This window comes from Apteryx mantelli, chromosome 4, assembly GCF_036417845.1.
Source record: "Apteryx mantelli isolate bAptMan1 chromosome 4, bAptMan1.hap1, whole genome shotgun sequence".
Classification (NCBI taxonomy): Eukaryota; Metazoa; Chordata; class Aves; order Apterygiformes; family Apterygidae; genus Apteryx; species Apteryx mantelli.
The window spans coordinates 36,332,319-36,348,675 of NC_089981.1; the positions used below are offsets into that span (position 1 = coordinate 36,332,319).

At 36.1% G+C, this 16,357-nt stretch overlaps 1 protein-coding gene across 5 annotated transcripts in view; it reads right to left on the bottom strand.

Annotated features, from left to right (window-relative positions):
* Window positions 1-16,357, bottom strand: part of GAS2 (growth arrest specific 2) — a 104,250-nt gene that overhangs the window by 75,531 nt on the left and 12,362 nt on the right. For all 5 annotated transcript variants that reach the window (XR_010884115.1, XM_067296239.1, XM_067296240.1 and 2 more), the window contains exon 3: window positions 10,568-10,692. Coding sequence is in view for 4 of the 5 variants with exons in the window: in XM_067296239.1 (XP_067152340.1) it covers window positions 10,568-10,692 (125 nt within the window). In the remaining variant the exon portion in view is untranslated. The remainder of the gene's footprint in view (window positions 1-10,567; window positions 10,693-16,357) is intronic.

The window sequence follows — 16,357 nt, forward strand, 5'->3', positions numbered from 1 at the left end:
CATTGGAATGTTAATCTATACAGCCAAATTTCCAAACCAGCCTTAAATCAGTCTCTAAAGTTGTAAACAAAGCTTTACTGTATATGTAAATTGGACCAAAATGGTTCAAGTATACAAGCCCAACTACATGTTTATACAAATAAACTCATTAGACACAATTATGCTATATAGAAATCAGTGTCTATGCTTGAAAGTCTGAATAATGTGCTCTCCTGCACTGCAGTCATCACTTACAGCAGTATATTTGCTATTTCTGTCCTTTCAGAAATTTTGGCCCCCCATTTTCAGTTCCAGAATCACTATTAGTAAAGGAACAAAATTCCGTAGTTCTTGCTTGTTCATTATTCACTTCAAACTGCCAACACTAGGTCTGAACTGAGAATTGAAAAATTAAGCTAAAAGTGTGCTAGTCCAAATTATATTTTATCAAGAATTTAAAATGTGTGCTAATTTGCATTTAAATTTCTAATCTTATATTCCTGTTTCAGACTATTTCATAATAATCTGAATAAAAAGCCCTATATAAGGATCTGTTGGAAAGTTATAAATACATTTATAGGTTGCTTTAAAGACTTAACAAAACACATAACAGTAATGTTACAATTCATTTCATATAAGAGGTAAAACCCATAATTTCTAGGAGCAAATCAAAAAATGGCTGTATGTGCATCCCTCTGAGAAAATATGCCATCCATATCTGTAACACCTAGACTGGAATAATGGTAGAATTTTATGAAGAGTCCCAGTATTAGTATTCCATACAAGAACAATATTAAGTACCTATGAAAAAACATAACTTCAGATATGCCTTCTAGTTAAATGATATTATTAGAAATCATGTTCTGGTGCTCTTTTTCTTGGTCTGACTTGCAGTTTGAATCATTAGGCTATTCTCAAAAGTAGGAGCTTACAAGCAGTTAACTGCTCAAATCCCAACTGCTTTTTCAATGATTACGTTGAGATGCAGACTCTGAGTTTTTCTGCAAGGTCAGATAGGGGCGGAAAGGCATGCAGGATAATCCCTACCTCAGGTCTGCTGACATGAGCACCACCAGTTCACCTGGAGAATAAAACCGCGACAGTCAATGGAGTGAGCAAACCATGCTTTTCCAGGAACAAAAAGTGACAACAGAAAGAATAATCTCAGAGAGATGTGATGTCTCTGTGCTCTTTCCAAGGTTGTGTAGCTCTGCACCTAACAGAGTACATGTTTTAAATGCACTGACTATACCTAAAAGTTTATAAAAAGTACTTCAACCCATTCAACCGTGCCAAGCGGGCAATCACAGAATATCCTAAATTTGTTCAGAAATCTCCTGTCATGGTCTGGTAGGAGGAACAACTCTCTACTACCATGCAACCCTCTTGCGGGGGGGAGGAGGGGGGAAACTTCATAAGAATTATTTGCTGAGACTTACAGGGTTTGTCCATATCACCTTTTGCAGGCAAATATTACTGCCAGAAACCTGGTAATAATCCAGCTGCCTGTATGAACATGAGCTCAGCACACTATTGACATGACTGAAGAAGGTACAAGGAATTCTCTAACAAACAGCTTTACAGTCTTGTGGGAATGAGTCCTCTCAGATGGATTAGCACTTGTGAGTCACTTCACAAGATTGTTCTTTTCCTCTTGTATCCATGTCAGTGTGTCATTATAAAGATTAATACACAAAAGGACAATGTCATACTCCCCCTCCCTCCCTCCAGTAACTGAGGACAATACCTATACTCTGTATGATTAGAAATTGGCTCCATGAGCATTAACTGCAGAACAAAAAATCTCTGGAAAGTTTAAGTGCAGAGACAACCAAGGTGCTACCACAAACCAGAGAGAATCTGATCATAGCATAACTACATTCATACAATTTTTCATTGGAGAGTAAGATTTACTAGCTAACAGAGCGCACCTGAACACAGCTAAGGGCAGTCCAGACCTGCTGAGGCCACCCAGTGCTTTCCTGTGCCATGCAGATTTATCTGGTTGGATCAGTGGTAGCTGAGGAATCTTTACACTGGGCAGATGGGCTCAAGGCATCAAGCCTACAGGATACCGTATTTAATCTGAATACATCCTGTCTACAGCACATAGATGATCTTGAGAATCTGAAGCCTATAGTTTAAAAGAAAAAAAAAAAAAAGAAAGAAAGAAAGGAAAAAAGAAAAAAAGAAAAAAAAAACAACACATCCCCACCCCACACCACTGCTATGTTGATCAGTTCAGAGGTCCAGCTTGCACATGCAAGGTCTAAGAGAAGCCAGATCCATGTGCTTCAAAGGAAGATACTTTGAAGACATCAAAGATAAAAGACTGCTGAATGAGAAAATTATTCTTAGCACTTTCCATTCTGAGGAGAGTTATACCTTGATGCATGAAAATGTATATCCTTTCCAAATTAAAAAATATATATATAGAGAGAGAGATATTCTGTCTGTTGCATTTATGGATGTTCTCACTATAAGCATACATATCTGAACTGTCAGCCTCTTATTCTCAATTGGGAATAGTTCATGGCAGTAAGTTTGAAAAGTATTACTATATTTCAGAAAGACCTAATGAAAGAAAATTATAAATTTACTGGTTTTCGTTGCACAGCAACTCAATCATTCATTGAGAAGAATGATTTCATTAGGGTTGGACCTTTTTTTTTTCTAAAGAAAAAAAGTTATCTGTTTTGGCTCGAGTTCTGCATTTTAATGTCCCAAATAATTTTATTGCACACCCAGATTTTGACAACTCCAGTAAGGGAAGTTTAAATAGCTTCACTGTTGATTTTAGAAACTGTACATCTTGCCCAAAGAACTTTTACTATTCTCCTCATTTTTAAGAGCCTTTCAAAAATATTGTGGTCTTTAGTGCTTTTCTCAGGTTTAGTTAGGCCTTAAATCAGCTGCTGAGTCTTAGAATCGCACCACGCACAGTCTGTCTTGTATACTAGCCAAGCTAGTTTCCTTGGGAAATTGTTATTTTCCTAGTTCTCTTTCTAATTTGGTATTTGATCAGTTCAGGTGAAAAATACACAGACATCAGCTATTACACCCTTATCCTCTACAATTTGTCAGATTTGTGTACTGTCTTCTGTAAACTAAAATAGCAATTTAGCAGCATCTGTACACATCTCTCCCTTTTCCACAGCTTAAACTGATATTTCTAGATTACTTATAGATGAAGGTTACAGTAGCATATTAATTTTTATCATTTAACCTAACAGTTGAAAAGAGACAACAAGAACAAACGCATCTTTTGTTCTCATAAATTGTTAGAGCAACACCAGAGCTGTTACTCACTCCTGACTCCCACTGGTTTGGGAAATGAGTCAAATCTTGAACCAATAATCTAGATTGTCTAACACAGGAGTACTAGATTTACTACATTTGCTTGTGGTCCTGTTGGAAAGCTGACACAAAGCTCTTTGAAGGAATAGATTCACAAGCAAAGGTAGGCTTGAACACACGAACAAAGAAGTTGGCCCCCTACCTGTATTCAGAGAAACATAAGTTTCCATGTTTCTCATAAATGAGCAGGGTCAAATATCAACTTCTTTTCATAATGGAAGCTACCTAATACTTGTCACAGCTCAGCAAATGTGATAACAATACAGTCTGGCACCTATTATGAGAAGGTCTCAAAGCACTATACAATGTTCACAAATTAAGCCTCAAAGCAATAGTGTAGAGTGAATAGTATTCCCAGGTTACGGATGTGGGAAATGAAAGGACAGAGATGTATTTTCCCAAGAGCAAACAATAAGCTTACAGCTGAAATGGAAAATGAACTTAGGTCTCCAGTTTTATGATCTTGTTCTTTAGCCACTACCCACTTCTTTCAATATCGAACGAATTTAAGTCAAATCCTTGGATACTCGAGTGCTTTAATTTCCAGGGATCTGCCCCTACTTACTCAGATACATGATTCTCTTTAGAAACAAAAACATTTTGAAAATTTAGAACAAACTACATGTTTTCAGTTATGTAAGTGATGAATTGCTTTTACTTGAGACCCAACTTCAAGACTAGAGCTTAATTAAGGGCAAAAAAACCCTCCAACCAAATTTCAGTTTAGATCTCTTAAGTGTAACTCACCAAGTGCATACAGTGCACTCACTAGGCCAAAACCTCATCCTATGCAAATCTGCACGACTCTAGAGGAGCCAACACTGTAACAGTGATCTGCACCTACCAAGTATATTATTCATTACATATATTTCCAAGGAGCAAGTGAAAGCTTTGGATATGGAACAACTGCAAAACACATTTCAGATACTAGGACTATGGGTAAGAGGTGGACAGAATCTCTTAATGTTAGCAAATATATTCACATATCTATGCATTAATGACTGTCTTCATAGACAATTTCAATGAAAGTGCACATGCACATCCAAGGGCAAAATTTACTCAGCGTTATATACGGTAGTTTTATTTCAGTGCATGTTCAATTTAATCTTCTTAAATCATCTTAATGTCAGCTACCACTGGAAAAAATAAAATTAAATGCATATTTGAATTAAACACACTAAGACTTAAGAAATATTTGCATCCAGATTTATTTTGTACTTACTCCTATTTCTTTTATAGGCCAAACCAAATCTAGCTCCTTGCTTCCTGAAAATGGGATTTAATTTTAGATTCAGTTTCATTATTTGAAAGTATTTCTAAAAGAGATTTGAGCTGAGATAATCTGATTAACCTCTGAGAACCTGGAAAAAAAGAATGATTCAGCTTCAATCTGTTTTCCTTCATTTGCTATGAAAACATTGTTTTCAGTGGAATATTCAAAAATATATATTCAGGTTCAAGTATGGTGGGCAGACTACTATGCCCTGTCTATTAAATGGTGATAACTATTAACACACTTTATTTATGTTTATTTTAAAATCTTAATTAATGGGCTTACTAAACTAAGCCCAAGCAAATGTGGACTCTGTGCATACCACACATGCCTTGATGCTTTAAATTTGTTTGTACAGCTGTGAAATTCTCAAATTAACTGTCTGTCAGGAAAAGTAAAATACTGCCAGGAGAGCATGGAGATGAAATCCAGCCAATGGGAGAAAATTACAAAATGGCATCCTGTGACATGAATCACTTATGAAATAATTTCTGCTATAATAATAAGTCTGTAGTTTCTAGACAGTAGATCATTAGCAGCAGCACTGGTAGTTCCAGCAACTTACTGCCATACAAGTCTTCAGCATTTATTAAGATTGCTATCAATCAGCTCCTAGACATTTTATAGATGCACATGATTATGATTCATTTAATACTGTAAATATCTCCAAAAAGGGGAAGGGGATGCTTCTCAAAGAATGTATCCTACAGTCAAAATAGCCTAATACTGCACTCCCTACTCAAAATTCTCACAAAGACCATGAAGTTTTGTCTGCCTGAAGCAAAGCATCAGATATACACCAACCATATTTTCAGAACCATCAAGTTTTGAGACATAATTTAGCTGCTTAACAATAAAAAAATTTGTCTTCTGGGATTTGAGAAAGAACCTAGCACCTAACATCCTTTGAAATGAACAACTGTTAAAATCTTCATCTCTAGAAACTCAAATGTTTAGAAACTCAAATAGATTTAACAATCTATTCCTGAGTGATTAACAAATCTAACCCCACAGGGCTAGGGAACTAGACTCATAAAGGGTGCATTTGGAGCATCCTATATAAGATCCTAAAGTACCCATTAGGGCATTAAGCTCAGAAGGGCAATGAGCACAGACTGTAAATGGCACCAAAGGCTGCCAAACCCTGGTGCTCCCAATCATGCATCACTGCCCTGGATACAGATACCAAAGTAGAGTCCAACTCAGGTGCTATTTTAGCTGTTGGGATTCAGCCCTGAATGGGCAATTTTATTCCATCTGTATATAGAATAAAAACCATGCACTTAATTTAAAATATTTTCTTTGAAGCTTGACCGTTGTGAAGATAGATTTGCCCATCTGCACAAATAGCAAAGTATTCAGCCTCAAGAAGCAATAACCTACAGAACACACGAATGACCCTTCTGGGTAAGCCAAAGTCCATCCAGCCCAGACTGGCCATAAGCAGGTATCTAGGGAAGACTAAGACAATAGCAAACATATGTTACATCCCTCAATACTCTCCCAGGCTCTAACCATTTTCAGCTGTAGGGACGTCTTAGGCTAGATGGGGGTTTCTGTGTATTTAAACTTTTAAGGGATTTCTCTTCCATTACCTTATTCAGTGTTTTCTTGAATCCAGGTAAACTTTAAGAATCAGTAACATTCATTGTCAAGGAGTTTCCAGACATTGTGAAAATAAATACCCTCTGTTTGGCTCTTACTACTTCATTTAAGGCCCTCTAGTTTTTGTATGGAAGAGTTTGTCAGCATCTTCCATGCCATTCACGATTCCATAGACTTCTATCATATGACCCCATGTCTACTTCATTGATCTCCTTTGTTGCCTTCCTCTGAATCTTAAGTAAGACTTTTTGCGTTTGCATCATATACCTTTCTATTTCCTTTTCAGTTTCTTAACGCTTTCCTCCCAAGCTGTACTGCCAGTACCTTCCTAACTCTTTTGGAAAAGCCTCCAGCATCCAAAAATATCCCCACATGATAGAAAAGGAAAGGTTTATATTAATACCACCATGTTCTTTCCATATCAGGAAAACCTTGTGTTTCGGGAAGCATGGTCTTTTTAGTTTACACTTTCCTGATTTACTCCACACTCAAAAAGGCTGATGCCAACCTACAGGGTGTCCCAGAAAGCTGAAGAAAGTTCATTCCTCCCTAATATGACAGCGGATGATGCAGTTCTGTTAAGAACCAAACTGCAACACTGACGTTGAACAGAAATTTGCTGCACAAGCAATTCATTCAGACTCAATGAGACTTTATCTCTGCCATACTGTAGAGTATTGCAGTGTGACCTTAAGCAATTACAGTGTACGATTGATGAGTCAATGTGGGCAAAATTAGTTTTTAATGTGTTCTTGGATGCGTTGCTATAGCTGGTAAACAAGACAGACAGCCCCAAAGAGTTTTAAAAATGGATCATAATCAGCAGTACATATCAAACAGAACAGGATATATCGTCTTCCTCTAATTAAGTTGAAACTAAAACCAAAGTATTTTATGGAGACTTGCCATCTAAGAAGCCACTCAATTATGAGGAAAAGCTTTGCTTATGAAAACAGTAATTCAGGCTTGTTGAGAGACTTGGTAAGATTTTTTCCCCCTACTATCTATATCTTCAGCCTTATCCTGTCTCCCTCACTCAGCTGCAGCCTGGTACTGCCTGCAAGCTGAGCCTTCTGGCAGCCATTCATTTTATATCAGTCTGCTTCTATCTTAAAAAAAATAAAAATAAAGTTATATACATGGATAGAAGAGCATGTTATCTATTTTAATAGAGGCTGGACTCTACAGAACTTCCAGCTGCCAATAAAGTCATCTGCAGCAGGGCACCTGTGTGGAAGACCATGTTTCCGTTTTCCTGTGAACAGAGAAAAGGCAAAATGGCTCCAGAATTCCACACGTATTATTAACACAGTGCATAATGATTCAAGGGAGGATTGTGGAATTCTTACTATGCTAAATTTCATACAGTATAATCTTCTTATAAATTTTCTTGGCACAAGTTAGATTTTCCAACATGTAGACTAGCTCTATTGCTTAAGACTGCTACACAGGGAATTACAATCTGAAAGGATAAATAGTTCACTAATAGTCTGCAGTGACACACAACTATTACTCTGCCATTTCTTTGAATTCTTACTAGACTAAGTATGAAATAATATACATTGAGAAAACAGCAGTGGGGCAGAATTTTTCCATTTAATTGCATTGCCTGTTATACCAGTTTGAAAAATAAAAGACCAACAAATCTAAGTAATTACAACATATGGGATTACAAATGTTTAATTGGTTTCTAATATAACTTAGATTCAAAAAAAGGGGATTAGCTAACTGAAGTTAGGAAGGCCATATTCTCAGTCGAGTAAGTTAATACAAGAAAGCAACTCTGCTTCTTTTCAGTGGCAGAACACAGATGTACCAAATACTGGAACATTTCTGGTTTATCTTTCCAAATGGTAGCTCTCTCAAAATAAGCCACGATCAGACAAAAGTCTGTGATGATACAAAACAAAAAAACCCAAAACACAATAGTTAGGTATCTAATAAAATTGTATTGTTTGAATTTCTGAATATTCACTAGAACTTTGTAGTTGTTGGCCTTCTTGATTAGGTACTACTAAGGTAAAAATCCTGAGAATTCTGTGTTAAATGCACACGGTTTTCCAAGAAGTCAATCTTTAAAAATGTTTTGCATTTTCTCATTTGATTGACTGCATTTCTCATCTTTCTTCCAGCTCTTCTGTCCCCCCCCCCTTTTTTTTTTCCTATTTATAGAAAACAGAAGGTGCAAAAACAAAAATCTGCCTCAGTCCAGACAATTTCTTCTGCAACACTATTATGAGCCCGGAACCAAGAAAAACAACTTATGCAGCTGCTGCTGACATGAGGCTGTCAGTACTCTAATTTCTCCTACAGACAAGTTATGAGAACATCAAAAATAGTAGATGCAGTTTGTGTTTTCTGTTCTTGGGTTCTTTTTCCCCTTGTTGTGTATTTGTCTGTTTTGGCTGTACAGGTAGATGTATCTGAATTCAACAAGACTAATAAAGAAGTTTGAGAGCAACTGAATTAATGTAAATATTGACCATTTCAACTAACTTCTCTCCAAAAGGACATTTGCTGCATTCTTTAATTTCTCCCAATAAGATTGTCCTATGAAAATTATTTAAGCTAAAGAGAAAATACATAGTTAATAGGAAAAAAGATTTGCTGAGTAATTCCTATTCTATATCCTTTAAATCTTTTTTATTTTCTGTCTCTACACAAGAACAAACATATTTTAGTGGTGTATTTGCCATGAGAGTATGCAGAATGTGATTTCTAGTTTTGAAAACCTGAAGCTTGCTTTAACTGTTTAATGTTGCACAATAACGAGGATAAGAACCCAGCAGTTGCTGGTTGAGCTAGACATCCAATTCTTTTTCTGAACCCCAAAACACATAAGTGATGAAGAATTAACCACATCGCTAATTAAGTTGCTCTAATAATTATTTTTCCACTATCATTTTTGCTTGCCTTATTTGTAGCCTGAACTTGTCTTGTTTCTGTTTTCATTTAATTTCAGTTTTCATTTCTAATGACTATTTTTAATAACTATTTCTAATGACTTGTCTAAATGGTAAAGGACAGCGCACAACAGGATTTTTTCTCTCCATGTACTTGCAGGCTGCAATCAAGCAGGATCTTAACCTGGTCTTTGCAAAATCTTACGTATCTCTTGGAAGATCACGTTTTCCACGTCTCACATCATCTCTGCAGATCTTTTCTGAATCCTTTCCAATACACCAACAGGATCTTTAAATTCTAAACACCATAACTAACTATAGAATTTTATTACTGGCCTCACTAAAGCTGTTTATGGAAGACGTGGCACTTCCCACAGCTACTCAATATTCCCCCTGCATATAAATACAAGGATCACATTTTCTCTATTAGCTACCACATCATACTGCTAGATCTTATTCAGTGTCTTATCCTCCACATGTTACAAGTCATTTTTTGAGTAACCTCCTTACAAAACACAATGCTTCCCCCCGCAAACAGCATTGCATATCATTGGTTCTTAGCTATACAGCACGCATTTAGCTTCATTAAGTTATGGTGACAAAAATAACAGGGGGGAGGGAGGAAGAGAGGGAACCACTTAATTTTCACATTCCAGATTTGCAGAACAGAAGGTTTCAAGGGTGGAGGAGACTGATTGATGATGTTTTAACTTATGAACTGAATAAGCAGATATGGGGATCAGAGGCACAAAGAACATCTAGGAATACTGCATAAATATGAGCTATTTGCAGGCCCAGAATGCAGGCAAAACATTTGATTATGCCTGCCTTTTTTTTCTTGTAATATGTTATTTTCGTTCCTTTTCATCTTTTATTATCTTTACAACACTGTAGGATATGGGGAAGCTTTCTATGGTCTGAGATGGATAATGGAATCAGGGAGGTCAAATTCTATGATCCAATTTATCTTTTCTCTTTTAATGACTCTACAAATTGGAATCTCACAATGCTATTTTCATATGGGCATTTCTCAGAGTAGAATCATACTTTAGCAGGTAACTAAAACTCACTGAAATGACTGGAAGGGCTTCCACTGTCCACAACAGACCAGGAGGACAACAGTCACATTTCTAAAAATGATGTGCTATTATGCTGCGATGCCTGAGCTGCTGCTGCATGCCTTCTTACAGTGGATGCAATATATTCTCTAGGACATCAGAACTAATTCCTTAATGGAACATTTTTGCATGAAATAAGTAAACTATAATTTCAAGAAAAAATTCATTACCCTGATTTTAAATTCTTTCTTCTATGTACAGCAAGTACCTCCCTGCCCATTTGCAGAGCCTCCATAAATGAAGCCTCTTAACTGCTCCGAGAAGCTCAACACCAGAACAGTCAAACACCTTAGATATCGATAATACATGCTAGAACATTTACTGACACTTACTTTACCAGGCTTGTTTGCATCAAAGCTGTTTTCTTTAAATTTCTCCTGCAGGGTCTCAGCTAACCGACAAAGCAAGGCACCATTATCCAATTTCTCCATAAATGTTTCTGCTGTTATTTCTCTACCTGAACAGCAAACAGAAAATTAACATGGCAAAAAAGTTGAGCAGTGTAGACTGCATTTGCAAAGAAAAAGAACATGATCCAAATGCACTGAAATCAACAGAAATCTTTACAACAATTTGAAACATGCCTTAGCTGAATAACTTACACTACTTAGAACATTTGGTGAGTAATCTCACTACTACTTTACTTTACTGGTACAGGTACAGCAAATTATCCAAAGAAATATGCTTTCTTTGGGAGGGTATGTGTTACCTGAAAACAATTCGCACATATCAGAATCTGCATATCTCATTTTACTTATGTAATTCCAGTGTTTTTATCATAGTGTTTTAAAAGACAGAGTGCAGCAGGCAAATGATTTACGCTAGTGTGTGTGGTTATTTATAGTGTAAGTGTCACTAATACTTTTATTGCAGCTTATTTCCTAACAAAAGTAGCCAACCATGTCTGGAAAGAAAGGAGATTTTTCTTTAGCTTTACTTTAAGACTTGATCCTGCAAGAAGCTGACAAAATACTGAAGTGACTGCAATGCTCCTTTGAATAAGCTTTTCAGAAGAGAGAGTTAGATTCTTCAAAAAACAAACAAACCCATACACGTTAAGTGTTTACTTGCCATATAAATTAAAACTTTCACACAAAGAACAAAACCAAAATATTCTGATTTGGTAATATATCATTGTGCCTCAATACTGTAGTTCAGCTGCTGCATATCCTCCTCTTTTGCTGCTGCTGGCCTCCCTGACCAAACTCTCTGCCATGACACTGTAATTACATTTTCCTAAAGGAGAGATCACAAGAGGTCTGTTATGAGTTACACAGTGTGAACAGGTTGGCCAAGCTAAATGAGAAGGGAATCATTTACCACCAAACTAAACTCCCAGCATTATGACAGCATTTCCAAAAAAAAAATAAATAAAATTATTTCTTGTTGAAGTTTTTCTGTTTTCACACGCCTACTGGAAAATTTTTCTTCTCCTTGAACACTTTTTTGAGCAGCAATTGTATTTTTCCAACATTCTTAACTTCTACCAATGTCAAGAGATCATCAAGGACTAATTCTTGCTCCTCCTATTAAGACAGGACGTTTTACCCTCTCCATGACATTTACATATGTCATTTGGGAACTGGAATAACAATATGAGCTCATTTTTCATAGGCTGTTGGACAGCACTCATAAGGTAACAATTTTCTATACTGCCAAAAAAAAAAAAAAATCCTAAGTGAGAATGGTTCCCTCTCCCATCCCCACATCCACTCCTCCTACTCAAGACTGAGTCCTTTACAAGAACTAGAACAGTAGGTAGAAGTCTGCCCACTGCTGGTTGATTTTTTTTTGTCACAGATTTTTTGACCAAAAAGCAGCTGTCTGAATAAAGCATTTTTCCAGAAAGATTTCAGGAACTTATTTTCAATAAGAGATCTGGGAACAGAGAACATTAATCTCATTAGAAAAGGTTCACAACATTTTTTTGAAAAAGCAGACAAAACAGGAAAAGTATAGCTCTCATATACTTTTTCATTCAAAAGAAGAAGCAAAAGAAGCAAAAAAAAATACAGAAAGCAAGAAAAATGAAGAAGATCGTAAAAATGAATATTATACCTCTGTAATATATCGTTAGTACATTGTGTTCTGAAGATCAATGTCACTTATAACACCGAAAACAGCAGTGCCTTCTGAAAGCAATATAATCAAAAGGAAGCTAAAGGAAAGTTATCTAGGCTCTTGTTTGAAAACTGCTAGATACTTCAACATCAGTGCAATATTCTTTGGGCAAAAATTTGCCAGTCTTTTTAGTTTGGTCAGTTAAGCCCAAAGTTTAAGATAACAACATCTTTGCAGCAAATCATCTTCAGATGCAATAGCAGACTTACATTTTCGGTTGAAGTTAAACCTGATTTTTCTAATACATTTCTACTTCAGAAGCATCTGTTTGATGCGAACATTTTTTTTCCTTTTTTTTTTCCATTTTCTTTTTTTTGCCTCAATTCTCTCTGCCACACAGCCCACATTTTAGCCCCCAGATACAAAATGACTTCTGCAGGCAGCAGAAGAGCAGTAGCAGCACTGCAAACATTCATCACAGTGGTAGCTTGTGCATAACTGACATTATTTTTGTTGTACCTCCAATCCAGCTGAGGCCAGGACTGAAGCTATAATAGCTCCCAGATACAAAAATGCAGCAACTTGTCACCTCAAAAGCCTTTATCACCATTCTAGCCTGCATATTTCTCATTATTAATAATAAAATTTTCTGTTTTGCCCCATCAGCATTTTTGGCAAAAGGTATAAAGCCATCAGAAAGCTAAAAATGAAAAATTACCATATTTTAGGAACTGCTCTATTTTTTAGTCCAGTATTGCATTTTATTATATATTTTTAAAAAGAAAATGAATCTATTTCAAATATTTTTACCCTATGGAAGGGTTTTTTGTTTTGGAAAGCAAAAGGATACACAGGATGTTCTGCATTGGTAAAAGAATCACATTCTACATATATATTCTGTCCTATGATTTATAGATCTGTTATTTTCCTGGTCAAGTCTTAAAAAAAAAAAAAAACTATTTAAAGCTATTTACTCTTTAAACAGATATGGAAAAATACTTTTATCTTCTGCTGCCATTTAACAATACATTTACATTATTTTTAATGCTGAATTACATTAGCAGTTTGGTCACTACATATTGTACATTAAGCCAGAGTATTTCAGTTCTGTTCCTCTTTTATGAAAGCTGAAAGAATGAGTTTTGCATCGAACATCTGTATCCAATGAAAAATATATTAGGTGTCAGCTTTCAATTCACTGTATTTTATGGCTCCAAAAGGTGGCATTTCTTTGCTAAAACAGACACTCTGACATATTTAACAGTTGAAATGTATTGATTCAAATGAGAGTAATGTTCATAGCCTGAGGAAAAAAAAGGCTCTGTATATTTGTATGGAAAAAACATTAAACTCCATTAAAAATGTATAACCCCCCCTATAATTTCAAGAAAGCAGTTGCAATGTTTTTATAGAATGGTAATAACATTATATACAATAAAAACCAACACTAAAATTATGAAAAAACAGGAATATAAAGGCTTTCTCCAACCTTGCAAGCATTGCTTACCCTCTCTTTTAATACAGCAATCAGATGCCCCTTAAAAAGAGACACCTTTAGGCCTGAGTGCCTGTTACCTGGGAGCTGTGGGCAGCTGTCTATAAGGCCACCTAGTCCTAGGGGCCCTAATGCAACCAGACTGGGAGGTCTGTGAAAGAATGACAAAATGAATGTGGAGGGATCCAAAGGCTAGAATAACGTACCAAAATCTAGTTGATTCTTCTACTACTGCAGTGTTTAGTGACTACAATGCAAGACCCTGACTCTAGCCTCATAACTAGCTGATCAACTCTAATAATTGTATTTTTCAACGATAGCATAAATATAATGTTTTACAAATGGAGACATTTCACTCAGGTAAAACTGATATACATCAGTAGGAAGATGGTTTCTACTATACTGAGGCATCAGCAGAAGAATTCCTCCCCATCCTCCCCAACAGCATGGCATTTAAACCCCAGATAACATATAACAGAAATAAAGAAAAAAAAGTGCAGTGATTTTACACACACATAAAACTGGATCTATTTTGACAAGAAGGCTATTGTGTGTGACAAGGATGCTAGAATAGCTAACAGCAAGAGAAATAGTTCAGGTCTCATTGAGACACCATCATTTACTTGAAATGGAACAAAGCAGCAGTCCCAAAGGCACGCTGATACTAAAGAAAATTATACAGCCTCTTAACTAAATGAGAAGCTGCATCAGTCAGCAGAATCACTAGAAGTATCATGAATGTTGTGATATTCAGAGATACTTAAAGTCTTTATTTCCCACTGTCTTGAGCTGAACACACTGATGCTGGAAATTAAGATCCTATTACAGAATCATTTTAGACACCAGTATCAGCAAGATCACTGAGCTGAAGCAGGTTTTCCTTTTATTCAAAATGTAAGAAACAGTTTTCCTTCAGAAGGAAGGCAGGCATTTTGCCTCCTCTAGAAGATTGGTACAGCCCAGCGGTGATAATTCCCATGTGAAACTTGCCCATGGTGGAACAGAAGTTTTCAGGATCATAAAGAGGATTCTACTAAACTGAGTATATACATAATTTACAAAATAAGCTATGTTTTCACTGCTGACGCACTCCAGAATGCTTCATTGGCTTTATGCGTACTAAAAACAAGGCCAGACAAACTATGTTTGTTTTGCAACACCTTTGGTCGAGACATCTCCTTAACCTTGGCACTGCAAGGATCTCTAGGCTGAGCTGGACAGAGCCCTGCAGAAGGAAAGGAGGTTACGAGAGTAACAACGTAAGCTCTCCACGCCCTGCCCCACTGCCAAGGTGTCCCACTTTGAGAATGCTATAATGATACAACGCAGTATGAGTCAATCCCATCTGACACATTGGTTTGACTTGCAATACCCCGTTCTAGCCACTCGGAACACAGGCAGCCAAAAATCTATTCAGCAATGTAGCTGTAATGACAAACTGTCCTCACAGCAGCTCTGAGCTTCTTTGACATGGTTCCAAGGACAATTAGCAGAATGGATAAAAATTACCAGCAATTACTAGAAAACAACGTCCATGCTGAAATAAAGTGTCTTTAATTTTCATGGTTACAAATTCTTAGAGAGCTATTTTTTTCAGATGTGCCACAACATCATGTATCTCAGTCTTCCAAACTGCACCTCAAATAAGGTCAAATTCTAGTTGCAGTGCCTAGCTTCTATCTAATATCAAAGACCTTTATTCATATTATGGAGTGCAATACTATTTTTATGTTTTCTAGTTTGCAATTCTGAACTGAAACCAGGATTTGCTGGTACAGAATTGTCATCATTTTAACTTTTCTAACTAGATATATTTGCCTCCCCATAAAGAATTCCAAAACACCATCAGTTGATCAAACTACCACATAAAGAGGTTCAGCCCACATTCTTGCCTGAAATATATTTTATTATATTAAAAATTCACACTGATTTGAAAAGTAGGCCAGACTGAGTGCCTGTCATTTGCCTTCATCGGTTCATAGTACAAACAAATGAACAAAATATAGATGAAACAAAACATGAAACAATGTGATAAAAAATAAAATATATACTGATTTTCTTTGCAGAATAAATTGAGTAGTTTTATTTTGTTAAAACTGATATAAAGATACTTAGAATGAAGCCATACAAGTTACAGCACAGAGCAGACTAGGGTATGGATGTACAGAATATTATCTGTTCTGTGACATCTGCACACCCATGCACACGAAAATCTACTGACCATTATGGCAAAGTAGGTTATCCTCCAATGAAAGAAGAATAAAATGCCTTGAATGTTCCTTTGGATACTGAGGCATGAGAGAATACAAATATGTATTTACAGGAAGGTAGTGGCATGCTGTAAATTCATACTATTTATCCTATAGCAACGTGTTCATGTGCCCCTCCTCTCATGAAAGTTAACCTAAATTAGAGAGTAATTAAACCAAATTTGAGTTTTGAGTGAATATTTATATGTATACTAATTTAATTAAGTTCCACTTATTTTGAACATAAATTTTAAATTAATTGACTTAATAATTTGAATAACAATGTCTATACAGGGATTCAATCACTATAATTACAG